The sequence below is a fragment of the Mustela putorius genome, unplaced genomic scaffold, assembly GCF_011764305.1.
Source record: "Mustela putorius furo isolate JIRA1106 unplaced genomic scaffold, ASM1176430v1.1 tig00000596_pilon_pilon_pilon, whole genome shotgun sequence".
NCBI lineage: Eukaryota > Metazoa > Chordata > Mammalia > Carnivora > Mustelidae > Mustela > Mustela putorius.
The window spans coordinates 14116014-14139246 of NW_025421428.1; the positions used below are offsets into that span (position 1 = coordinate 14116014).

The 23233-nt window shown below is 65.1% G+C and overlaps 1 protein-coding gene across 22 annotated transcripts; it reads left to right on the plus strand.

Moving 5' to 3' along the window:
- The first annotated feature begins 345 nt into the window (after positions 1 to 345).
- WDR5 (WD repeat domain 5) lies at positions 346 to 22999 on the plus strand. 22 transcript variants are annotated; one of them, XR_006607494.1, is made up of 16 exons: positions 4332 to 4466; positions 5182 to 5265; positions 7256 to 7455; positions 8087 to 8195; positions 8541 to 8614; positions 8989 to 9078; positions 9275 to 9364; positions 9546 to 9629; positions 13189 to 13244; positions 16304 to 16350; positions 18569 to 18644; positions 19441 to 19474; positions 19756 to 19830; positions 20295 to 20382; positions 21414 to 22260; positions 22771 to 22999. XR_006607494.1 is itself a non-coding variant. In XM_045082881.1 (16 exons), exons 4-16 carry the CDS (start codon positions 7375 to 7377, stop codon positions 21512 to 21514), a joined length of 1005 nt encoding a protein of 334 aa, XP_044938816.1. In that variant the 5' UTR covers positions 4332 to 4466; positions 5182 to 5265; positions 5537 to 5657; positions 7256 to 7374; the 3' UTR covers positions 21515 to 22999. The 22 variants fall into 22 exon arrangements, 11 of the variants coding, with proteins under 11 accessions (XP_044938819.1, XP_044938818.1, XP_044938814.1 ...); XR_006607493.1 differs by having other exon boundaries at positions 21414 to 22014; positions 22096 to 22999; XM_045082881.1 differs by adding an exon at positions 5537 to 5657 and having other exon boundaries at positions 21414 to 22999.
- The last annotated feature ends 234 nt before the right edge of the window (positions 23000 to 23233 follow it).

A 23233-nucleotide genomic window follows, 5' to 3' on the forward strand; every position in this document is an offset into this window, starting at 1 on the left:
CCTTACTCCAATGCTCCCGCCTCGTGACCCAGTTGGGGCCCCTGGATCTCATCCCACATTCACAGTCCTGAAGCCCCGGAGACAGTCCAAACATGCCGCCAGGGCTCTCTGCCGGAACGGGCTGGAAAGTGCTCGTTGGGGCGACAAGCAGTAGCCGTCAGCAGAGACGGAGCCCCAGCGGGAAAGCTGCCGGATTACGGGCACTCTGTGGAGGCAGAAGTCGCCCAGGGAAAGGGCGCTGTGGGTCGGTCTGGGGGTCTGGTGCAGGGTGTGCAGGGATGGACTGAGGCCAGAAGAGCAGGGTCCAGCCCCAGCTCCATCATTTCCTTGCAGGGTGGCCTGGGGCAAGGCAGGAGGCTCGTGGAACCCTCATTTTCCTCCTCCCTAAACATCAGAATAGCTTCCAAGCCCGCCTGGGAAGGCGCACGACCAGACTGGAAGTCCTCCGTGGAGGCAACGGCGAGGGCACACAGTAGGCGCTCAGGAGAACAGCTGCAGGGAGCGGGGTGGGGAGCGGCTGAGTAACTTGGACAAACGGAGACAGCTGCACGTGACAGGGCCACACAGGTGGAACGCTGGCAGCCGCACCGACGTGCCGGAGAAGGACCCAGTAAACCACTGGTGCCTAATACCCGCCCCCCACCCCACGCACAGCTCTGGAAACAGCTCTCCTTTCAGACCTCTGATTTCTGCGGGGCACGGGCTGTCGCCGGAGCTGACTCCTCCCCGCTCTGCTGCGGGTCGGGACCCCTCTCCAACCGGGGGGGCTTAGCCCCGGCCGCGGTGGGGAGGGAATCTGCAGACCGGAACAGGTGGGGCCCGGCCCTGGAAGTCGGAGCTGCATTCCAGGGATTCCGGCTCGGCGACCCGCCCAGCCTGGCCCGGGGGCCAGACCGGTCCTCCACACCCACCACCACCTGGAGGGGGCTCCCGGGAGCCCTCCCGGCCCGGAGCGGCGTGGAAGCGGAGGGCAGACGGATGGGGCTGTGGGGACTTGGAAGCAACGGTCGATTAGACCGGAATCCAACAGGAAGGGAAAGCGAACACGCCAGGATTCGTTCCTTGGGACGGTGTTTCCTGTGTCCCTGCTGTGGGCCCCTCCCAGCAGGCTCTGCCGCCCTCGAGGGCTGTCCCCGCTCCCCCGAGCCCAGAGGGTGGGAGACGCTGACGAGGGGCCTAGGGCCGCGGTGCCAGTAGACAGAAAGGGGCAGACCACCGGGGCAGCCCTGGGCTGAGCCAGGGGCTCAGCCAGTGACTGGGGACGGTGCCAGCGACTGTCCCCCGGGACGGGGGGGCTTTCATTTCTAAAATGGGAGGACCAGGCCAACCGGGCTCTTGGTCCCCCTTGGGAGAGACACCAGGAAGGGAGCTGAGGAGGGGCGACCAGGCTGCGGTGCTCTGTCGCCGGTGGGAGGGGTGGGGAGTGAGTGAAGGGATGGGACAGGGGGAGGCGCACCCGGGGCAAAGGCTGAGGGAGGGAATTTGCCATTAGGACCGGTCCGACCTGCTCGCTCTGGACCTGGGAAAGAGACTGTGGAGGGGAAGGATGATAGCACAGCCAGGACGAGAAACGGTTTCCTGAATACTGGGGTTGGGAGTGGCCATTCTGACTCAGGGTAGCTGAAGACCCACTGGGCCCCCGGGGATGCTGGGCAGAACATGTGTGCGGATGGACCGGGGGCAGGGGCAGGGAGAGAGCCCAAGGAGGGGAAATGGGCACCCAAGTCTCCCAAACCGGCTGCCCCCGGGGTCGTTATCGGGGAAGAGGAATGAACGTGGCCCCCACTGACCTGGGCTGGTGGGAGCCTTGGGGTCTCTGGGTAGCGTCAGCAGCTGGAATGGTGACCCAGCAGCAGAGGTGGGCCGTCTAGTGTGGAAGCTGGTGAAGGGCTCCTGGAAGCCCTGGGTCCTGGGCATCCCCTTGTCCCTCAACTTCCAGAACCCTCCCTCATCAATTGCCATCAGAATCCAAAGCTCTGGGCTTGGCATCAGAGGACTAGTGCTTTCCTGCCCCCCATACCCGGGAGCACACAGTGTTCCTGCTGCCTCCCCGTGGAGCCCTCCTGGGTTTGGCAGACTCCGCTCCCTCGCCGGGAAAAGGAGTAAAGGCCCCCCCTTCACAGCCTCGTTGTGACGGTGCGACAGAGAACACGTGACCACACGCAACACGCCGAGCAGAGAACGAGACCCCCGGTGCGCCCCCCTCCGCCTCTCAGTGCCACCTGCCGTGAGCGCCCTGCCGTGCCTGGTGGAGGGCCCCGGGGCGCGTGCGGAAGGTGCCCAGACAGGTCTGAGCTCTGCTTGATGAGACAGCCTTGAGAAACACTGTCTTTATAAAAACTGCTCATGGAAACAGGTTCATTTACCAACTAGCTCCCGTTGGCCAAAGCACAGTTAATGTTCTGGAAAAAACGATCTCCAGAACGTTCTCCCCTCTCCGCAGTTTTCACCCTCTCTTCCATTTCTAACTGCGATTTTTCTGAGCCGAGCCGACCACATCTCGGAAGGGATATAAATGGATTTAAGACTTCGCCAATAAAGCCAATCACCTGCTTTTGCTAAATTGCTTTATCTGCTGTGTTCTCGGGTTGTGCTGTTTCAGGGATGGCCGCCAGGATGGGTTGCAACAGCACTTAACGGGGCTTCCTCATTTTCACAAGAAGGATCGGTCTCCCAGGGAGAGAGGAGGGGAACCGGGTCTGAGTTCTGAGTTCTGGGTACCAAACCTTACCCAGCTCTGCCGGGAGGGTTGGAGGTATTTTTGATTTGGGGCCGGGACCTGGGGCGCACAGATCAGGGGTGTTGCTAGGCTAGAGGGGGGAGTCTGGTAAACTCCGCCAGCACACGCTGGATTTGGACTTGAGAGCAATGGGGAGCTGGCTCTGAGTGCTATCGGGGCGGGGGAGGTGACAGATCCAGCACTGGGGGTTTTATTCTGACTGAGCTTCCGGAAGGTTCGGAAAAGACCCCTTGGGAGACAAAACCTGGGGCCAGGATGGAGAGAAATGGATGGCTGAGCCCCCCAGGCGTTGATGGAGGGGAGACACGATGGGCTCCGACGCTGGCCCAGGTGGCCAGGAGGAGGGCAGTGTCCTTCACCCCGCGCTGGTTCCGTTAACCGCCGTAACAAAGGCGGCCCGGGGTGGCGAGGCTCCGAGGCACGGAGATCCACGCGGAGCTGGGCCAGGGCCAGAGAGCGGGCCCGGCGTCCTCCTCGGGCTCCCCTCAGCTCCCGTGTCCGAGTCCGGGACAACCGCGCGCCCTGCTCCCCGAGCATTGCCCGTCGAGGGCGTCCTTCCGTGCGCGGGGCTCCTGGGGCGCCTTCGGGGTCCCGTCTTGCCCTGGAGATGGTTCCGCAGGTCGGGTCGCGGCCGCGGAGTGGGCGGACCGGGACCACAGCCGGAACGGGTGTGCGCGGCGGCCGAGAACGCGCGGGACCCCAGATCCCCGTTCGGCCGAGCCCTCCCCTCTGGGCCGCCCCTTCCTCATCTGGACTGGCGGGGACACACGTCAGCGACCCGCCTGGCCGACCGCAGAGCGCCGCACTGGGTGACCACAGAGCGGCGGGTCCCAGACCAGGCTCTCTGCGGAGCGGGGGAGGGGGGGGGCAGTCGGCCCTGCGGGGGGGGGGGGGGGAGTCGGCCCTGCGGGGGGAGAGTCGGCCCTGCTGGGGGGGGGGGGGGGGGTCGGCCCTGGGGGGGGGGGGTCGGCCCTGCGGGGGGTGGAGTCGGCTCTGCTGGGGGGAGAGTCAGGGCGGGAGAGTCGGCCCTGCGGGGGGGGGTCGGCCCTGCGGGGGGTGGAGTCGGCTCTGCGGGGGGGAGAGTCAGGGCGGGGGAGTCGGCCCTGCGGGGGCCGCGCAAGCCTGCGGCTCAGGGTCCCCCCTTCCGGGAGGGGAGCGCCCCGGGTCCCTGCCGGCCGAGGTGCCAGGCCTGCGTGGGGGTCGAGCCCGCGCGGACCGCCGCCGGCAGCTGCGTGCGCCCGGGGAAGGGGAGCGGCGGCCCCGGAGCGAGGGTCCCACAGGAGCGCCAGGGACCTGCCGCCCGTCGACTCCCAGGGGCGAGCCCGGCTGCTTCCTGGGGCGCCGCTGCCGGCCGAGCTGGGCGGGGAGCTTTCGAGGGGCGCCCGGCCCTTCCCCGAGGTGTCAATACTTCCGTTTTTAGAAAGTGCGCGAGACGGACCGACGCCCGCCGACGCAGAGGTTACCGCTCCGCAGGGGAAAGCGCGCTCCGCAAGCCGTCCCTTTAAGGCGTTGGGCCCGCCCGAGGCTTTCTGCCCCTCGCCGCTCCCCGTAGTGCCCCTCCGAGAGGCTGGCTTTGTGCGCTCGCCCCGCCCCGCCGCCGCCCTGCCTCTCGCGCACGCGCACTGCCGGCGCCCCCCCGCGCCGCCTCGTCCAGCTCGGCCCGGCTCCCGCCCAGGCGGCGGCGACGCGACGCCCCGAGCGCCCGCCCCGCCGCCGCGGCCGGCAGGTAAGCGGGGCCGCCAGCCTGGGGACTGCACCCGGGGTGCGGGCGGGGGCCGACGCTGGCTGCCGCCCCCGGGCCGCCCCGTCGCCGCACGTGTTCCGGCGGGCCAGGCCCAGGTCCCGGCCCAGCGCCGCCAGGGCCCTCCCGGTGCAGGCGCCCCGCGCCCCCACCGCCTGCCTTCCGGGTGCCCCCTCTGCGCCCCTCGTCCGCGCCCGGCCGCGGCCCCGTCCCCGTACTCGGGTCCCGGGCCCCCTCCCCGAACATCCCCCCACGACCGCCCTGCGGGTCCCGGGGACCCCCCAGCGCCCACCCGTGCGGCCGCTCCCCCGCCGCCCCTCCCCCAGCGGCCAGCTGACAAGCCCTCAGCCCGGGGGCTGTGACTTCCCTCCGCAGCCCGCGCGCATCTCCCCCTTGCTCTCCGCTGCTGCTCCGAAGACCGACCCCAGACCCCGGCTGGCGCTGGCCTGGCGCGCGACCCGTCCGCTCTCCTCTCCTGCAGAAACGCCCCTACCCCGACCTGCTGCCCGCCCTCCGCCCAGCCCGCCAGGCCCCGTGTCTCCCCGAGAAGCGGGCTCCCCAGGTGCGGGGCGCCCTCACGCAGCGAGAGCCCCGGCTCCTGCCCTCGCGCCCGCTCCACCTCCAGTCTGGTGTGCCAGAGCCATTTTGGGGGGTGGCAGAGTCGCTCCCTGCAGCCTTCTCATCCCGGCTTCCCTCCCAGGTCCGTTCACCAGGCCCTTCAGACACCCTGGCAGGTGCTGCGCCGGACGCTGCCTCTGAGGTTGGCCCGCCCCCCAGAAGGCAGGTAGGTAAGGTCGGGTAGAAGCTGGAGGCAGAACAGGTGGGGCGGCGGCATTGCCCCCTCTCTTGGTCTGGCCACCTGCGCGTCAGGTGACCTCACCTGGGGCCCAGTGTCTGGCGGTGGGCCAGGAGTCTGCATCTGAGAAGCAGTGCCCGGGAGCAGTCAGGTTTGGGAGGCTGGGGGGTGGGTGGTCAGGCTCACCTGGGTGAGAGACCCGTGACTGCAGACGGGGGAGGTGGCATGTGGTCTGGAGGCCACACACGTGTTCCCGCAGCACAGCTGCCTTCCCGGTCGTGGACTCCCCGTGGAGCCGGTGACCTGCTACCCCGACGCCTCCCCAGAGTGTTGATGGAAGATGCAAGGCTTTTTCCCCTCTTAAGTGGAAACGGGGCGGGGTGCGTTGAGTCAAGAAATTGTCTTCTTTGCAGTCCCCCTGATTTTTCACATGTTCGTGTTTTGCTAGCCCAAGGGACCGCAGATTGGGTTTGAGCTGGGAGGGAGGGGTTTGACCCCTTCTCTGGGAGATTGTTGTGTTCCCGGGTCCTCACCTGAGGGCAGGGAGTCACAGCTCACCTCCCGGTGGGTCTCAGTTTTTGTGTTAAAAGGAGCAGGTCTGCCCCGTGGACCCAGGGAAGCCTCTTCTGTTCCCAGGGCCCTTCTCCCCCACCCCTCCCTCGGCTCCTCTGGTACCTTCTTCAGATGCTGGGTTTGGTGAAGTCTTTCCGGGCTGACCTCTTTGCTCCCTGCTTGTCCACCCCACCATGGGGAAGGCAGCTCGGGTTAGCTGGCATGGCCAGGTTGCACGAGATTGAATCACCAAGCAGCTAGCACTTACTGGGCACCAGCTTCCTGCCGGCAGGTCCAACCCTGGGTGCAATGATGCGACCTGCCCCTCCCCCGCTCCAGTACTGGGGGCTCTGGGTGCAGCACCGTCCATGCTGGGGTGGGAGCCCTTGCTGCGGGTGGCCAGCCGGGGCCACATCTGTTGTGCTCTGCACGGCTGGGTCGTGTTGTCCTTTCTCTCCCCTCCCGTTGGATAAAGATTTCGGGACATGTTCTTTTTCGACGGCTTCCATTTTGCCTCGGTGCGACAGGGAGTCGCGCACGAGCTTTCCGTGTGGGGCGCCACGCTAGCATTTACACCGCAAACTCATCCACTGAACGGCGCTGCGCTGCCGGGAATCGGATGGGAGCTGGATGGCCAGCGACGTCTGTGAGCACGCCCTGTGGCTCCCCCCGTTTCAGAGTCCCCAGGTGTGCTTCTAGGAGGCGCAGCCAGGTTCTGGAACCCTGGGCTCCCGCACCGCCGGCAGCTCCCCTTGTCACGCCTAAACCTAATTGAGCCGCGGTCTCCCCTCCTGCGGCGCGAGCTGGGCTTCGGGGCTCCGCAGCAGGCACACTGGCCCCGGTTCTCACTTCCCGGCTGTGTCTTGCCATCGGCTCGCTGGGGACAGGGCGCCTTTTGAGCTGCGGGGGTTCTGGAGGCAGCCTTGTGTCTGCGCCTGGCGGCAGGGAAGGCCCCCCGGGGGGCCCAGACCACTGGGGCGTCTGTTTTCAAACATGGCGGCTAAGCACCGTGGCATCACTTGTGAGCGTTGGACGAGTTCCCAAATTTCTACACCCCGGAGCTCAGTCTCCTGCAGTTTGGGTTGGTTTGGCTTTTTTTTTTTTTTTTTTTTTTTTTTTTTTTTTCGACATTTCAAGGGCCCTTTGAAGGAAATTGCGTTTTGTTTGCCTCGACGGTGCTACATTCTCCAGCCGAGGATAACAGTAGGGAGCACGTTGAAGGTGGGGCCAGGGATTCTGTGGACAAGAGGGGCCCGGGCCTGCTGTCTCAGCTGTGCGGAGGGTGAGGGCGAGTTGGGCCCACGGAGGGAGAGGCTCCTCGTTGGCAGCGGCGTGTCTGCTGCAGGGCCCAGCAAGGTGGGCAGGGGTTTTTCATCCTTTTTTCTGGGAAGTAACTTGTAAAATTTGGTTTTTTTATTGGCCTCAGTCCCCCGCTGTAGGTTTCGTTAGCAGACAGTTCTTTGCACTCGGGGACCTTCGGTGGAGCTGTGAACTCCGCTTCCCGCGCCTCCCCGCCCGTCCCCCTGCCCGGTGGGCTTTAGAGCCATGGCAACGGAGGAGAAGAAGCCAGAGACGGAGGCCGCCAGAGCACAGCCCACCCCTTCCTCCTCGGCCACGCAGAGCAAGGCACGTCCCTGAGGGCTGTGGGGGAACCGCGGGGGGTGCCCAGGCCGCACATTCCCCGGAGAGGCTGCTTCTCAGACTCTGCGTTTTCAGTCATCGACCGCACGCCTAACCAGTGCCTGTTCACGTGCCGAGGCCCAGGCCTGTCCCCTGCGGAGGGGCTTTATCTCCAACAAAGGTCCCTGGTCCTGATTGTGAGATCCTCTGTGGGACCCAGAGAGCCTCCCGTGAAGCCCCCTCCCTGGCCCCACAGGTCTGGTGCCCAGGCAGGTTTGCCAACCCCCTTGGTGGACACCAGGCCGCACACACAGGCCTCTGAGCGAGGCTGTGACCTTCAGGCTGTGCTTGCTGCACGTGGTGCTGCAGACGGGGCTTCCGGTCGTGTTGGGGGTGGTGAGGCCTTGAGGGGCCTCCGTGCTGAGCCCCTGTTGGAGCAGGGGCCCTGAGGAGGGGCTGCAGGAGGAGCAGGGCTGTGGAGGGGGGATAGCCCCGATGTAAACCCGTCCAGCTTGGACGGCAACTTCAGAGAGCATAGCTGGCGCCTGGAGTGTGCATTTGGGGCTCAGGAGGTGGGTCTGAGCCGGAAGCCAGCACCGTGGTTACTGCTCCATAACTGCCACTGTCTCTTTGACAGCCGACCCCCGTGAAACCCAACTATGCTCTCAAGTTCACCCTGGCCGGCCACACGAAAGCCGTGTCTTCCGTGAAATTCAGCCCGAACGGGGAGTGGCTGGCAAGTTCGTGTATGTATCACCAGGGTGTGAGCTCCTGTCAGAGGCCGTCTGAACTGCCCCTGGAAGCCGGGGACAGAGGGAGGACTTGCTTCCTAACACTGCCGCGGGGGCACTGCAGCCAGCTGTGTGCCCCTCACCCTAACTGGGGACCTTTGCCACTCTGAACTGATGGGCCTGGGGGCGAGGGGAAGGGGTGGACGGCCTGTGCCTGAGCGCTGGTGGTCCCCTGTGCGTGGAGCCTGCTCACAGGGGTTCCTGAGGGATTCACACTGTTCCCAGGGCTCTCACGGGAATCCCCCATGTTGTACTCAGGATGACTGAAGCACCCAGTTCTTCTGTCTTCCTTTCTTTCAGCTGCTGATAAACTCATTAAAATTTGGGGAGCGTATGATGGAAAATTTGAGAAAACCATATCTGGTCACAAGCTGGTAGGTATGAGCCCTGCACGCTGAGGCTGGCCACGGGCCGCTGTAGGCCTCCCGGTGTGGGAGGGCAGGGCCCATCCCTGGGCTCTTCCGGTGGGGCTCTAACCTCCCCATCCCCGCCCCCAGCCCACAGTTATTTGTTTGCTTCTTGTTTTTTAAGCAAATGCTTTTGACCTTCCCAGATAAGTTTCTGCCAGACTGCAGAGAGCACACTTCTCCTTGGGGGACCGTGTAGTGTCCGTCTGTGTGGTCCGGGTAGCTTGAGGGTCTGGATGGTGGAGCGATACGCTTCCGTGTCATTGGACGGACGATCTGCCCTTCGCTGGTTTGCCGTGTCTGTCCCGTGGAGGTCGTAGCTCTGTGTTTTCGCTCCCCAGGGCATATCAGATGTGGCCTGGTCGTCAGATTCCAACCTCCTCGTTTCTGCCTCAGACGATAAAACCCTAAAGATCTGGGACGTGAGCTCGGTAAGCCTCTGAGGGTGCCGCTCCTGGCCGAGCCTGTGCTTGGACGAGGGGCACGTCGTGGGAGTCGGAGGGCAGTCTGGGGACCAGCTGGTCACGGGCGGCCCCGCTTGGGGGGAGATGTGCCTTCGGGCCCCTGTGGGCTCGGTGTTGAAATAACCACTGGGGAGTAACTTAGTCTGACAATACTTGGTTTTAGGGCAAGTGTCTGAAAACCCTGAAGGGCCACAGTAACTACGTCTTCTGCTGTAACTTCAACCCCCAGTCCAACCTCATTGTCTCGGGCTCCGTAAGTGCGGTGCCTCGGGGTGTGGGGGGCCGGGGGCCTGGGAGTTGAGCCTTGAGTCTTCTCTGCTGTGCTGGGGAGCGAAGGGGGCAGTGGTGGCAGGTCTTGGGTTCCAGAGGACCAGGCATCCCCCCGCCACCCCCCCCCACCATGGAAGGGCCTTAACCTTTTCCTTTGTCTTCAGTTTGATGAGAGTGTGAGGATATGGGACGTGAAAACAGGGAAGTGCCTCAAGACTTTGCCTGCGCACTCGGACCCGGTGTCAGCGGTAAGTCCCAACGGGCCCTGCATTCCGCGCGCAGGACCGGGTGATGGCCGGGGAGGGGGCACGGGGGACCCTGAGAGAGGCCTCCCGGTCCTGGACCCCTGAAAGCACAGGTGGGCGAGGGGCCTGTTGTGATGTCCCCGAGCCGAGTCCTATGGCCCGGGTAGGATGGCCGGGCTTGGAAGAGGGCCAGGCATCGGGCAGTGTGGCCCCAGAGACAGGAGTCTGGAGTGGAGTGGGCTTTGGTCCTGGGGTGGCGGCGGATGGGGTCGGGATGACCTAGCTGAGGCGGAGAGCCCAGGGAGGGTGGCTCCACATGTGTTCTGTGTGCGCTCTGCGGCTTGCCTGGGGCACGTGCCCGCCGTGTGTGCCACGAGCGTGCGGGGTTAGAGGACCCGTTGGATCGCAAACCTCACTGCTTGAGTGGCCAGGAGACTCCTCTCTGTCAGCAGAGAGCCTAGACTCGTTTCTTAGCCAAGTTTGCCTTTTTTTGGAAAGGGGAAGGAATCCTGTAAACAGCTTATTTTTACTGAGCAGATGGTCCTTTTCACTTTCTGAAATCGTGTAGGTGCATGATTTTAAGCATTTTCAGCCTTGGAAGGGCTTTTTTGCCCAGCCGAGACCATTTGCAGAGCCGGATGTGTCGAGGACACATATCGCACGCTGGTTGCCGCGGCCTCGAGGGGCCCTCGCCGCCCAGAATCCCCGCCCGCACTTAGGGCTCCGAGAAAGGCCGTGCGCTGTGGGGACGGGCCTGGTCCGCCTGGTGCTCTGCCCTCCGCGGGGGACTCCCAGTCCAAGGAGAGCATGGCAGCGGCGTGGGCTGGCTCCGGGAAGTGAGCCGGAGGAAGGCCGGGAGGCTCTGGCCTGCGAGTTGGGGGGTAGGGGGTGTGTTGCGGGTCGGACTCTTAGCCTGAGCAGTGGCAGGGTTTGTCCAGTGTTTGTCTCCTACGGAAGTGAAATGTCCTTTTAAGAAAGGCAAACAGGTGAAGCGAGGAGAGAGTGACTCCCACACCCGCGCCGCTCAGCGCACTGCTAGTAGCCGGTCTCCCCTCCGAGGAGCCCTGGTTTTCTTTTTTTTAATATTTTATTTATTTATTTGACAGACAGAGATCATAGATAGGCAGAGAGACAGGCATAGAGAGAGAGGGGAAGCAGGCTCCCTGCTGAGCAGAGAGCCTGACGTGGGGCTCGATCCCAGGACCCTCAGGTCATGACCTGGGTGAAGGCAGAGGATTAACCCACTGAGCCACCCAGGGACCCTGGAGCCCTGGTTTTATGTGTCCTCCGCTGTCTGTCCTCTGAGTGGCGGGGCGCTCCACAGCTGCTGTGCGTCCCCGTGGGACGGTTTCTCGGGCACCCGTGGTGTCTGTCCCCAGGCTCCTGAGGCACACCTGGCTTTCCAGCAGGAAGGCTCACGGCTCGGACTCTGCTGGCGGCCCCGTCCCCGCCCCTCCTCCTGCCCGGGTCTGGCCCCGTCCGCTCTTGTCCGGACTCCTGTCCACTTGCCTCATCCTGTGGCCCTCGCCGCAGCCGCATGGCCTGTGGCTTTTCCTTGTCGTCACCCCGCTTCCTGCTTCGCTGCTTCCGCGGGAGCTCCCTTCTGCCCGCTGTTTGCCCCCATCGGAGCTCCGAGTGTCTGTCATCCGAGTACGGACTCGGCAGCCCCGTTAGGGTCCGACTTCTTGCCTTTGTCGAGGCTTCATAGTGCTTCCGTTCCGGGTGTGGGGGTGGGCCGGGAGGCCCCGTTGCTGTTTGCACCGGAGTGTCGCTGGCAGGGAGAAGCCAAGCCGCGAGGTCCCGATGCGTTTGGGAACAAGGCAGAGCACAAGGTTGCCATGGTAGCTTCTGGGGACCCGTGTCCACTTGTCAGTGTCTGGTGCAGTGGGCCGTGATAGAGGGTTTTGCAAATCCGGAGAAGGGGACGAGCGTGGTCGGAGAGATGGCGGCGAGTTCGACGGTCGCCTCGAGGGGCTGGCGCAGGTGGTCGTGGGTAGGTAGCGGGCCTGTGAGCCCGTCCTGCCAAGACCACCAGTAGGGAGGGACGGACACGAAAGAGCCTCTCGAGTATGTCCTGGATTGCACGTGGGGCCCAGTAGTCCGGCCGGAGGCCGCCAGTCGGACGGCCGGTGGCACAGCCTGTGAAGTGCCAGGAGCCCGGATGGAGATGTGCTGGGGGTGTGAGGTGCTCTGGGCACTCAGCGCCTTCGACGGGTCCGTGAGATGGAAGGGAGTCAGGAGTGGCTCGTGGGTGACTTCAACACCGGCCACATGGTGGGTGGTACCAGAGAGACTTTGGGTTAAACAAAGCCAAGTTCATCCCACTTGTTAGCGTGGTGCCGTAGCTGCTAGAGAATTGTCCTTGTGGCGGACGGCGTCCCGGGAGTCTAGAGCCTGGCTTCTCTGTGTCTCCTGGCCCATGTCGCCTGCATCCGCCAAGAGTGCGGCCGCGGTGCGACTCAGGGCCCCGCGCTCAGTGCAGCCAGCTCTCAGGTGCTCCTGGGCATATGGCTTGGCCCCTGGGGACGTCCAGCAGAGTCTGGAAACAGCGTGGCCATCACAGCCACGGGCAGCCGGCATCTCGTGAGTTAGGTGCGCTTTGGCCACACGGGCAGCCCTGAGGCCAAGAGCCCCGAGCCCCGAGGAGAGACAGGGCCAGCTGGGCAGTGGCGCTGGGGCGGACCAGCAGGCGGCCACGGCCCCGCCCCCACCCCGTGCCCCTCGGTCTTACGTGGGAAATGAGCCGCGGGTGGCAGGGAGCGAGGCGGTGTCTGCGAGGTGCTGGTGGTCACGGAGAGGCTCGCCCTGGATGACGTGGGCCCGTCATCCGGGTCTCCGAGTAGAAGTGGTGGAAGTGGGCGTAGGACTCGCCTGGCATCGCGGCTCCTTCGCTCCCGCTGGGTCCCGCGAAAGCAGGGAAGGCGCACAGAGACGGTTTAGCTGCGAGACCGGGGCTCGTCGGCCGCGGAGGTGTGTGTGGCGATGGGGCCGCGGGGGCTGGGCGTTGAGGTGACGGAAGGTGCGGTCTGCGGGGGCCGGTCGCGCGGGGGGCTTCTTCCGGTGGTTACCCAGCAAGTGACTTGTTCTCTCCTGGTTTTTCTTTATTTAACGTGAGGTCAGGCGAGATGGTTTCGGCCAGGTCGCCCCGGTCAGACACCTCCGCGCCGCCAGTCAGCGCATGCCCGCCCGCACGGGCTCTCCAGGCCCGGCCTCTTCTCTTCTCCCCGCGGCCTGGTCCCTTGGGCGCGTTTGTTCCGTTTCGAGAGCACGTTCTGTAGTACATGATTCTGCTTCTCAAGATGTGTTTGGACTCAGTTTTCCTCCTAAATTCAGTCCTCTGTCGTGAAACAAAGGGCCTGTTGCTTGAGACACCCAGTAAAAGTCACTCCGACGGTGTCGCTCGAGGGTCCGTCAGCATCGGCAGGAAGCCGCAGGCCCCGTCGCGTCCAGTGCTGGCGCGCGGGGCGTGTCTGTCGGGGGCGCCCGTGCGCGGGACGGCACTCGGGACGCAGTCTGCCTTGGCCACTTGGCAGTAAGTGTCTTCTCCCCGCTCTGTTCCTAGGTTCATTTTAATCGGGACGGATCCTTGATAGTGTCAAGTAGCTACGACGGGCTCTGGTAAGTGAGGACGTTCTCGTCCCTTCTCAGCATGCGTTTGTTGAAGGGTGGTCTTCTGGCCTCTGGGGACAGCCACGAACACGGGGCAGGGGTCTGCTGTCGTGCGCTGCGGCAGGCGGACGGACGTGGGGCCGGCGGGGACCGCTGGCGCAGAGAGGCCGGGGGCGCTCCGGCTCCAGAGTCCGCTCCTTGTGGGCGCGGGGTTGTGCGGGCTCCGGAGCGGCCTTGCGTCCCGCGGGGGATGTGGCGTGGAAATGCCACCACAGGGGGACACGGTTCCCCATGGAACGTCCAGTGTGGCCTGAGTGAATACCGCTGGTGCGGCTCGGGGCTCGTCAGCTGAGTGCTGAGTCAGAGGCACGAGAGAAAGTGTCGAAGTCCGCGTCCGCCGACGTCGGCAGACACTGGGCCGGGGCCTGCGGGGGGCCGCCTCCTGCCCATCCCGCGCGCTCCCCGGGAGGAGGCCGGTGGGCCGTGGCCAGCGGCTGCAGGATGCCCCGAGAAGAGCTTCCCGATGACAAGGGAGAGCGAAAGCGCGGCTAGAATTCGTCCGTGTTTAGCAAACCGGAAACGAGAAAGAGGAAACGGGGAACGGAAAGCATCCGGTGAAAACGCCACAGAGGGGGCGGCTGCGCTGGGCGTCACGGTGGCAGCTGGACGCCCTCGCGGCAGGCTGTCACCTTGCCCGGGAAACCTCCTGCCTCTTGTTCTCCAGAAGCAGAGCAGAGGGATGGCGAGGGGTTGAAGCCGACGGGGCGAGCGGCGTCGGGGGGCAGAGGGCAGTTGGGTGCCAGTCACTGGGGCTTCCCGACGGAGCGTCCCCCGAGGGGAGAGACGCAGAGTGAGCCGCGCACAGCTGGCGGGAGGGGCCTGTGCGCTCCCGCCAGCACGCGGGGCCTGGGGCCGTGAGGGCCACAAGGCAGCAGGTGTCGCTCCTAGACGTCGGCTAGAGCGTGTCCGGGGCCCGGCGGACCCGAGCGACCCCATGGCTGTGTGTTGGCTGCGTTGGCAGCCTGTGCTGTGTCCCGCGAGCCTGAGTGATCTGGGGGTTGTCTGGACGGGCTCTGCAGACCTTCTAGAGAGGAGGGGGAGAGAGACCCGTGAGAAGGCTGTGTCCTTACTGAGGCCGGCCCGGTCTTTAAGGCTTAGGAGCTCCGGTAAGGAAGCGGGGAGGATGAGCAGGGCGGCGGCGGGGAGGAAGCGGGCAGCAGGGCACGTCTGGCGAGCTCCTGGTCGCTGCGGAAGGTCTGCGCGGCCTGGGAACTCCCACTGGAGCTGGGCCGGATCCCGCACAGCTGACGCAGGGAAGCTGTTCCGGGGACCACAGAACAAGGAGGGGCCCTGACCGACGCACCCGGTGGGGCTGGCGTGACCCTCCGCCCCAAGCCCTGCAGCGAGTCTGGAAAGAGACCCAGGCTTCGCTGGGGAATATGGGTGTCGGAATTCCAGAGGAGCCGCCCGCAGGCTGGGCCCAGCAGCGACCCCGGGGTTTCTCAAACACTGACAGGGTTGTCATGGTGTGATTGACATCCGGAAGTCTGTAATCCAGTGAATGGTGTCTGTGATGTGTCACCAGCAGAGTCCAGACAGGCGCTTGCGAGGACCTGGCAGCCACCCCCGATGGAGATTCGAGTGGAGGACGCTGGTGGGGCAGACTGGTCACCTCGCCGTCACGCGTTGAACCCGTGTCCAGTTAAATCGGGAGCACACCAGGCCCCTCTGCCCCTCATTTCATGGTGTTGGGAGCTCCTGGTTAACGGGATAGAGCTTTCTCTCTTCCAGAGGGTCTGTGTTTCGAGTTAGGAGCCGTGGACACGACGGTTGACCAGCACGGACTTTAGCCTCCCGGCCGCGCCGTCCCCACTCGGCAGGAGGGGAGCCGAGGCAGCTGAGCTCGCTGGTGGTCCTCCCAGCGCGGGTGGGTGGGTGGCAGCCAGGATCTGTGCCGCACGTGGGCTCTGTGTCCCAGCTCCGAACCGCTGGGCCCTGCTGGTTACAAAGTGAGACTGAGGCGGACGGCCTTCCTTGGTCCCGGGCACGAGTGGTTCGCAGGGGAGCAGGGCAGCGGCAGGGAGTTGCGGGAACTCGGGACGCGCCTAGCGGGGGAGGGACAAGGACGTGGAGCAAGTGTGACTGGAGGACAGGAAGCAGTGAGCTGGGGCTTGTGGACACGTCCCTGGGGGGACCCGCCCCTGCCTGGCAGACGGGGCAGTTCCACAGAGGGGGCCCCCCACAGCCTTTCTGCAGTGAGAGGGTGCGGACTGCGGGCCTGGAGGGCACGCCGTGGAGCTGGTGCCGGGAGGGTGAGGAGGACTGGAGGCCGGGGGGGTTGCTGTGGCCTGGGCAGCAAATCCGAGGCTTGGGCCCTCCACCCAGCCCTGACGTGTGCTGCTGCAGGACACGACACAGTGCCCTGTGCCGGGGTCCCTCCCAGAAGAGGGGCGTGGTGGGGCAGGCAGAGCGCAGCCAGGGCCAACCCCGCGCCCACCCCCAGGCCCCCCGCGGTCAGGGAGTCAGCAGCGCGGAAGCGTCCCCCGTGGCCAGCGATGCGGGATTCCGGGCCAGGATGTCCCCTGGCCGGGGTAGGCAGGTGCAGGGTCACCCTGTGAGCTGGTGTCCCCGCTGCTGGGCCTGTGGCGCAGACGGCCAGGCACTAATGCGCATCTGCTGCTGAAGCCATGTCCGTGTGGACGGAGGTCACTGACACGCCGGAACTGGCACGTCTGTCTTGGGCAGCAGCTCCTTGAATACATTCTCTTGCTCCTGAACTAGAGGGACGTCCAGAAAATCCGTATGGTACTGTGGTTCTGTGGAAACAAGCTGGAGTGTTTGTGCCAGAAAACAGGCGGGGCTCCCAGCGCCTCCTCCCTGCCCTCCGTTCCCATCACGGTGGCCAGGCCCCTGTGGGGGGCGTGAGGGCTGCTGCTGAAGGAGCAGCCGGGAGCTGAGACACGCCTCACCGGGCTTTCGTCTCCACGTCCGTGTTCGCTGGGAGCCCACGTGCCTCGAGTGGCTCCTGTCTTGCTTTGTAAGAACTTGCTGCTGTTTTTGCGTTGCAGTCGGATCTGGGACACCGCCTCGGGCCAGTGCTTGAAGACTCTGATCGGTGAGTCCCCCCGGCATGGGCTCTCTGGTGGGGTGTCCCTCCCAGCGGCGGTCGCTGTCCCCTCCTCCATCACGTGGGGTTTCTGGGCAGACGTGCACAGATGCAGACGTGCTGTTTGCGGTCAGCCCTTACTCGGGACTGCCCGGCCGTGTCCTCAGCCCCATGAGCCCCTCAGACCCTCTGCCTGCACTTGGCGGACCCTTGGTGGGGCCGCTGCTTGCATTACTCCTTGAGCACACGTGACGAAGCCCCAGCCCTGAAGTGAACCCCGTCTGCTGGTGTGTCACGGACACTGGGGTCTCTGCAGACGGACGGGGGTCGGTCATGGAAAGGCAGGTGTTTGTGTGGCCAGAGGGTGGGTGCAGAGCCTGTGGAGGGCCCCGAGCCCCTGAAAGCGATGGGGAGGCAGCCCTGGGTTTTGAGAATCCGCCTGGAGGGTCCCGCAGTTTCAGGTCAGGTGTGAAACAGGGTATCTGGTAGAGCTCTGGGTGGGCCGGGGCAGGGGGGGAGGCGGGGGGCTACGCCCTGTCCAGGAGGTGGCGCCTCTGAGGCTCCGCAGCCTTCCCTTGGGCCTCGGGGACACATGTGGCTTTATACGTTGGCTGGGGCCACCTGGGGCCGCCACAGCAAAGCACCCCAGCTTGGGCGACTTACCTAGGATTTATCCCCGCGTCCTGGACGCTGGCTTCCGAGACCCAGGCGTGGGCAGGCCTGGTTTCTCCCGCGGCCTCTGCTCGACTTCCCCGCCGTGCCTTCCCGTGGTCGTCTCGTGTGCGCGCAACCCCCGGCGTCCAGTTTTACTCTCTCGTACGGACGCTGCTCACACTGGAGCAGGGTCTCTGTAGCAGCCGCATTTTAACCGGGTCTGCCCCTTGCGAGGCCTTTGTCCATAAGGAGCTGAGCTGCTGGTGTTGGGGCTCCGACATGAGGAGTCGGGGAGGGGTGCTGTCAGCCCAGTGGTGGCCTTTGTGCGGTTTTTGCTTCATGAGTCCACACTTCTGGTGAAGTGACATATGCCGAGTCCGTGGCCTCTGTCCCCAGAGGCTGCCCCAGCCCCTGCGGGAGCTGCCCGCCGCTTGCTGTGTCCAGCGCCGTGGATGTTAACACGCATCTCGCGGCCTCCCACCTCGCAGCCGGGCAGGAAGCGGAGACCTGGAGGGGCTCGTTAGCTCACTCCAGGCTGGCAGCCGGCAGGTACCCGCGCCAGGCCTCGACCCCCGCAGCGTCCCCGGGAGGGTGGCAGTGCGAAGCTGTGTTCCAGCCTGTTTGTAAAGTCTGGTCTAGGGGTTTAGAACTTCGCGGACCCTGCGACACTTTGGTCCTGGAGCTTGGGTTGGAAACACCAGCACTACCTCCCCTTTCGGAGTTGGGGGCCTGCCTTCCTGGTGTGGCCTCTGTGCCCCGAGGAGGGCCCTCTGGCCTCACGCCTTCTCATGTGCCTTTGCAGTGTCTGGGACGTGTCAGAGGGAGCAGCGGCCCCCGGCGTGCGGTGGCCAGGTCCCTCGAGGTGGTAACGCGGCTGCCGCGCCCCTGCTGCGGCACCAGGGTGCACGGCCCTGGTTCTGTCCTTCTCACCTGGGGGGAAACGCGCTCCTCCCGATGTGAGGGTCACAGGGCTGTCACGCGGCTGCACATGCTGGCCTCGCCCTGGGCAGCCCCTGGCGGTGGCTCTTAGCGAATTCCTGGGCCGCCCGGGGTGAGCTTTCAGACCCGGGTGTAGAAGCCAGGGTGCAGTGTCGTGCCAGCAGGGTTGTTTCTAGACGGGCTTCGCAGACCTTTTGCTTTAATTAGGCAGCAGAGAACATCTGAGCTGCTTCACCCGAGTCCTTTTTTCCTCAGCGGTGATACTTTCTCAGTCCGGTGAGGCGTTTGCAGACCGTTTCACATGGGGAAACTGACCCCATGTTGGCGGAAGGCCAGGCACCCCGAGTTTGACTGGCCACAGGCCCTTTGTTCCTAAGCCCTCGTGGCAGAGGGGGTGGTCGGGCCCCCGTCAGGGACCCAAGAAACATCGAGGAGAACCGGCCGTGCCAGGGACGGGCGAAGGGAGGTGTGCTGGGCTCCTTGGGGACCCGTTCTAGGTGGCGGTGTGGGCACCGGTGGCAGCGTCCGCACTCGGATGGCCCCGTGTGGTGGTGGGAGGCTGTTCTCTCCGCCCCTCCCCTGCGCGCAGGCCCGGCGCTCCTCCCATCAGCCCGGCTCTGTGCTTCCCACGCAGATGACGACAACCCGCCTGTGTCCTTTGTGAAGTTCTCTCCCAACGGCAAGTACATCCTGGCTGCGACCTTGGACAAGTAAGTGCCACCGCCGCCCATGGGGTGGGGGGGACGTCACTCCTACCAGGGTCAACACTGGTAAACTGAGCGGTTTAAGTCCTGTGCGTGCGTGGGCCGCCCTTCCGGTGGGTGTAGGCTTCCGGGATGCAGGCGCCCTGCTGGGGGCCCGGTCTCCAGGCGGAGGAAGGATTTGGGGTCCAGGTTTCTTGGTGGCCACCGTGTGGCCAGGGCAGCTCCTCCTGCCGGCCCCCCGTCTGCAGGAGTGGGGGCAGGGGCGGCCTCGGAGCAGCTCCGGCTCTGCCTGTGAGCCGCTGGGTTTCACCCCAGCAAACTCTGGTGCTGGTTTTGCCCCCTCTGGGCAGGCCTTCAGGCTTTGGCTGCCCCGTGTGCACTTCGGGGGTCTCTGGGGACCCGCACCTGGCCCCGAAGCGTGCCAGAGGGCCCCGCGGCTGGCGCTTGTCGGTGGCCTCGGGAAGAGCGAATTCCCGCCCAGGGAGAGGGGCTGGTTTGTGGCCGTGAGATCTGGTCTGGACGTTTCTGGAAGCTCCCCTCTCGCTCTCGTGGCGGGAGCGAGCCACGGGCTGATTCCCGGAGCGCCCAGCAGCCTCTTCGTAGCAGCAGAGCCGTGTGGGGTTCGCACACTGTGCTCGGACGCGTCAGAGGACGTGCCCGCTGAGGGGCCCCCGCGCGTGCCAGGGGTGGGGCTCGGCCCTTGGCTTTGCTCCACACGTGTGCACGTGGGGGCGGGGGCGGGCACACAGTGGGGGCGGGGACTCTCGGGATGCAGGTGACTCACCCCCTCTCTGCCTTCCAGCACGCTGAAGCTCTGGGACTACAGCAAAGGGAAGGTGAGTGCTGGGGCAGGGCCGAGCCGGGGTCCGAAGCAAGAGGGGCTCCCAGAGCTGCCCCCGTTGGGTCGGCGTGGGGCGTGTCTGTCAGAATGGGGAGTCCGCAGCTCGCTAGGCCGCCGGGGAAAGCTTCCGCCCCGTGGTGAGGCGCTGAGGGTGTGTGGGGTGCTCTCAGGGCCAAGGTTAGTCGGCTGTGAAATGCCTGCCCTCCAGACGCCCAGAATCGTCCACGGTGCAGGGAAACGGGGACCCCGTGGACATGACCGCCCCTGCCTTTGCAGTGCCTGAAGACGTACACCGGCCACAAGAACGAGAAATACTGCATTTTTGCCAATTTCTCAGTCACTGGAGGGAAGGTAGGTCTTCTGCGGGCTAAGGAGCTCCTCACCCTCCAGCTGTCCCTTCTGAGCGGTGACCCCATCACAGGTTGGCTTGTGTGTCTGGGCCGTTCCTCTGTGCCCACAGCAGGGTGCCCGTCCCCGGGCTGCTCGTCTTCTCCCTGGCGGCGGCCGAGGGCGCAGCGTTGTCTCCGCGAGGCTCTGCTGCCCAGCCCGGGGCCGTATTCACGCGCTCGCCCAGCTGGGACGTGACTTGAGTGGGTGGTGGCGTTCGGCAGAACTGGACGTGACCTTGAGAGAGTGGCGATTCGAGGAAACGATTTCGGTCCCAGCGGGCTCTGATGGCCGAGCGCGGCCTCGCGGCAGTGCGGGGAGGGGGAGCGTCAGGGCGGGTGTGGGTGGGTGTGGACGTGCAGGGAGAGGGCCTCCTGCTCACGAGCCTGCTCTGACCGGGCCTTCCTCGTCCGTCTTCCTGTTCGCAGTGGATCGTGTCTGGTTCCGAGGACAACCTGGTGTACATCTGGAACCTGCAGACCAAGGAGATCGTACAGAAATTACAGGGCCACACAGGTGAGCGTGGGGCCCTGGGCCGGCCGCACACCCACGTCTACACAGCCAGGGTGCGTGGTCATGCCGTCTGCTTCTCGTCTTCCTCGGCCTCCTCGTGGCCCAGGGGATGCTCCTTGTTCCGGAGCGGCTGGCAGGTGGCTTTGTCCGAGCTCCTGTCTGGCCAGGGCCAGGTCCGGCTTTAACGTCTCTTCATGGCCATCTCCCTGGCCTCAAAGTCCATGTAGGCTCCGTGTGCGGACGTGGTCCGTGTGTGTCCTGCGTCGAGACCGGCGTGGGTCCGAGGACGTCCACCGTGGGCTAGAGGCTCTGTTGTTCTCAGGGTTCTGACCCACTTCTCTGGGGGCCTGTGCTTCTGCACTAAGGGCCGCCTGTGTTGGCACCTCTGTCCCCTGGAGGCTGCCCCTACCCTGCCTACTCTTGGGGAGGCCGATCGTCGGGTCCTTTGAGTGCGCTGCTCCCTCCCTTACAGCCACCTCCACCCCCTGGGGACACAGCCTCGACCTACAGGTCAGACGCCACGTGGCGTAATCTGCTCACGTAAATAGCTCCGTGGAAGCAGCCCCGGCCTCGGTTGCTGCCAGCCCCCCACCACTTCGTAGCTGCTCGGGAGGTGGGGGCTTCCTGGTGGAGGCAGAGCCTGCCCTGGGGAGTGTGCCTGGGCCCAGCAGCGGGGGGGTGTGGCGGGAGCATGGGCTCTGGTCCCCGTGAGCGCGGCAGGTCGTCTACACTGCGAGACCCGTGCTGCTCTCTAACCACTGGGGCCCGCGGCGCTGGGCTGGGCCGGGCTCCCGACGCAGGCCCTGCTGGTGCTCCTGCTGCCCCCCGTGCTCGCGGAGGCTGCCGCGTCGTGCACCTGCCACCTTCCCAGCGCCGCGGCCGCCGCTGTGCTCCTGCTCCCCGGTGTGGGCACACGGTGCTGGCCCCGAGTGTGGGCGGTCATGGCGGGGGCCCTGGGGGCGGTGGGAGCGCGACCCTGGGGCGGCAGAGCCCGTCTGCAGCAGGTGCCGACGTGGCTGCCGTCTCGGTTGCAGACGTGGTGATCTCGACGGCGTGCCATCCGACGGAGAACATCATCGCCTCGGCGGCCCTGGAGAACGACAAGACCATCAAGCTGTGGAAGAGCGACTGCTAGACGCCGGGCGCTGTCGGCGCTGCGGGCGGTCAGGACGGTGGCCGGCGGCCCGGCGCCGTGTCTGGAAGGGCGCCCCTGCGTCTGGGCCTGGGGGTCGGGAGGGGCCCGGATTCGGCCGCCTCTGAGGACGGTGTGGCGGGGAGGGGGGTGCGGGGGGGTCTCCCACCAGAAGGTTCTCGAAGTTGCTGGTGGCATTTCCTGCCGATCCCGCTCTCACTGTCGGGGGAAGTTTCTAGTCCGTATTGTGTTCAAACAAGAGTCAACAAGATTTTTTAATTTTTTATTACAGAGAGTGAAGTTCACTTTATCATGAGTTGTGTTTTTTTCCAGTAAACGTTCTGTACCTTCTTCGGTATCTAACCCCCCAGTGCAAGCGCTGTGAGCCCCGCGGCCGGCCCCCTTGTCTGTTCATAGACGCCCCGTGACGCGGTCCGCGGTCACTGGTTCCTGCTGTAGTCGTGCCCAGTGTGTTTCGGTCTTTCTGGAAAACGCAGAACACTGTAAGGTTATTTCCGTGTAAAAACCCTTTGTGTGTGGGAGTTCGTGGTCCCTGTGCCGACAGCCTGGCGTCGCGCTCGTAGCTCCCGCGTCCCCCGGCTGGCAGCCTTGGTAACAACGGGGCGTGTTGGCGCCGCCGTGCCGGCCTTCTCCCGCCGAGCCCCGGTGCCCTTGGACCGTTTTGAAAAAGTCTCCGAGGTGGCAGGAAGTTGAGGATGCCTGCGGGAAGGACTCGGCTCTTCCTGTAGGTCAGTCGTGCATCGGGTCTGGGGACACCCTGGGGACATGCAGCTGGAGAGGAGCTAGCCACCCGGCCGTCTCCTGCCCAGCGCTGCTGCGGCCCAGTGTGGGCTGCGGAAGGCCCCGGTTCGGGCCCAGTGCCCATCTGGGGACCTGCAGGCTTGCTAGGGGCCTTGGGGCCGGCAGTTGGGTGCTGCCTGGTCCGGCATGTGTTGTGGGAATCTGCGGTGGTATGGCTGCTGGTGACCGTGCTGGGATCGCCAGGCCTTGGGCCCAGTCTGTGGCCCAGCCCCCCTCTTCTGCCAGCACTTGGTGGCTGAGGCTCGGGCCCTGCCAGTCTGGGGTCTGCAGATGGAGCTGCGCCCGCCCTGCCTTTCCTGAGCCCTGCGTCCTGGGGCTGTCCTCGGCGGGCTTCGGGACCCGCTCCAGGAGCTGCTGCCCCGGGGTGGTGCCGAGCATTCCAGTAGAAGGCGTGCGGGACCCAGCCCCGCTTCCTTGTTTCCCGGCCTCTCCTGCAGGTGGGCTGCTGCGGGCAGTGACAGACGGTCAGCGCGGGGGCCTGGGGGCTGCTTTGCCATGTGTTTTGTAGGAAGCCTGAAGGGGTTAGGCCCAGCCCTAGGAGCAGAGCGTGTGGACGCGAGCGCTGTGCCGTTGGATATAGTTTATTTTTTCTACGTTTGAATTCTCTGTTGTAGATTTGTGTACAAATACATTCTCTTTTAAAAATAAAAATTTTCCTGTCTTGTACATTTGTCCAGTAAGACTTTCTCCCCTTCCCGAATGTTGAATGTGCGGCTGTTTCCGAGGTCGGGGGAGGGCGGGTCACCGCCTGGGAAAGCTGGGGTTTCTTGCTGAGAAAGTCACTGCTTGTGCTCGTTGTTGACCGGGTCACACACAGGGAGGAGCGCAGAGCCCCGGTCCGCGACGGCCGGCGTTGGGGGACGGTCTTCCGTGTGGTCACCCCGAGGAGGAACCCCAGTG

Bases quoted from the DNA above. Each gene is read 5' to 3' on its own strand.
- WDR5 (XM_045082878.1), top strand. From the start codon at position 3,033: ATGGAGGGGAGACACGATGGGCTCCGACGCTGGCCCAGGTGGCCAGGA. The intron at 3,550-4,160 runs GTGACCACAGAG...TTCCGTTTTTAG, and splicing joins ACCGCAGAGCGCCGCACTGG to AAAGTGCGCGAGACGGACCG. The intron at 4,467-4,856 runs GTAAGCGGGGCC...TTCCCTCCGCAG, and splicing joins CCCGCCGCCGCGGCCGGCAG to CCCGCGCGCATCTCCCCCTT.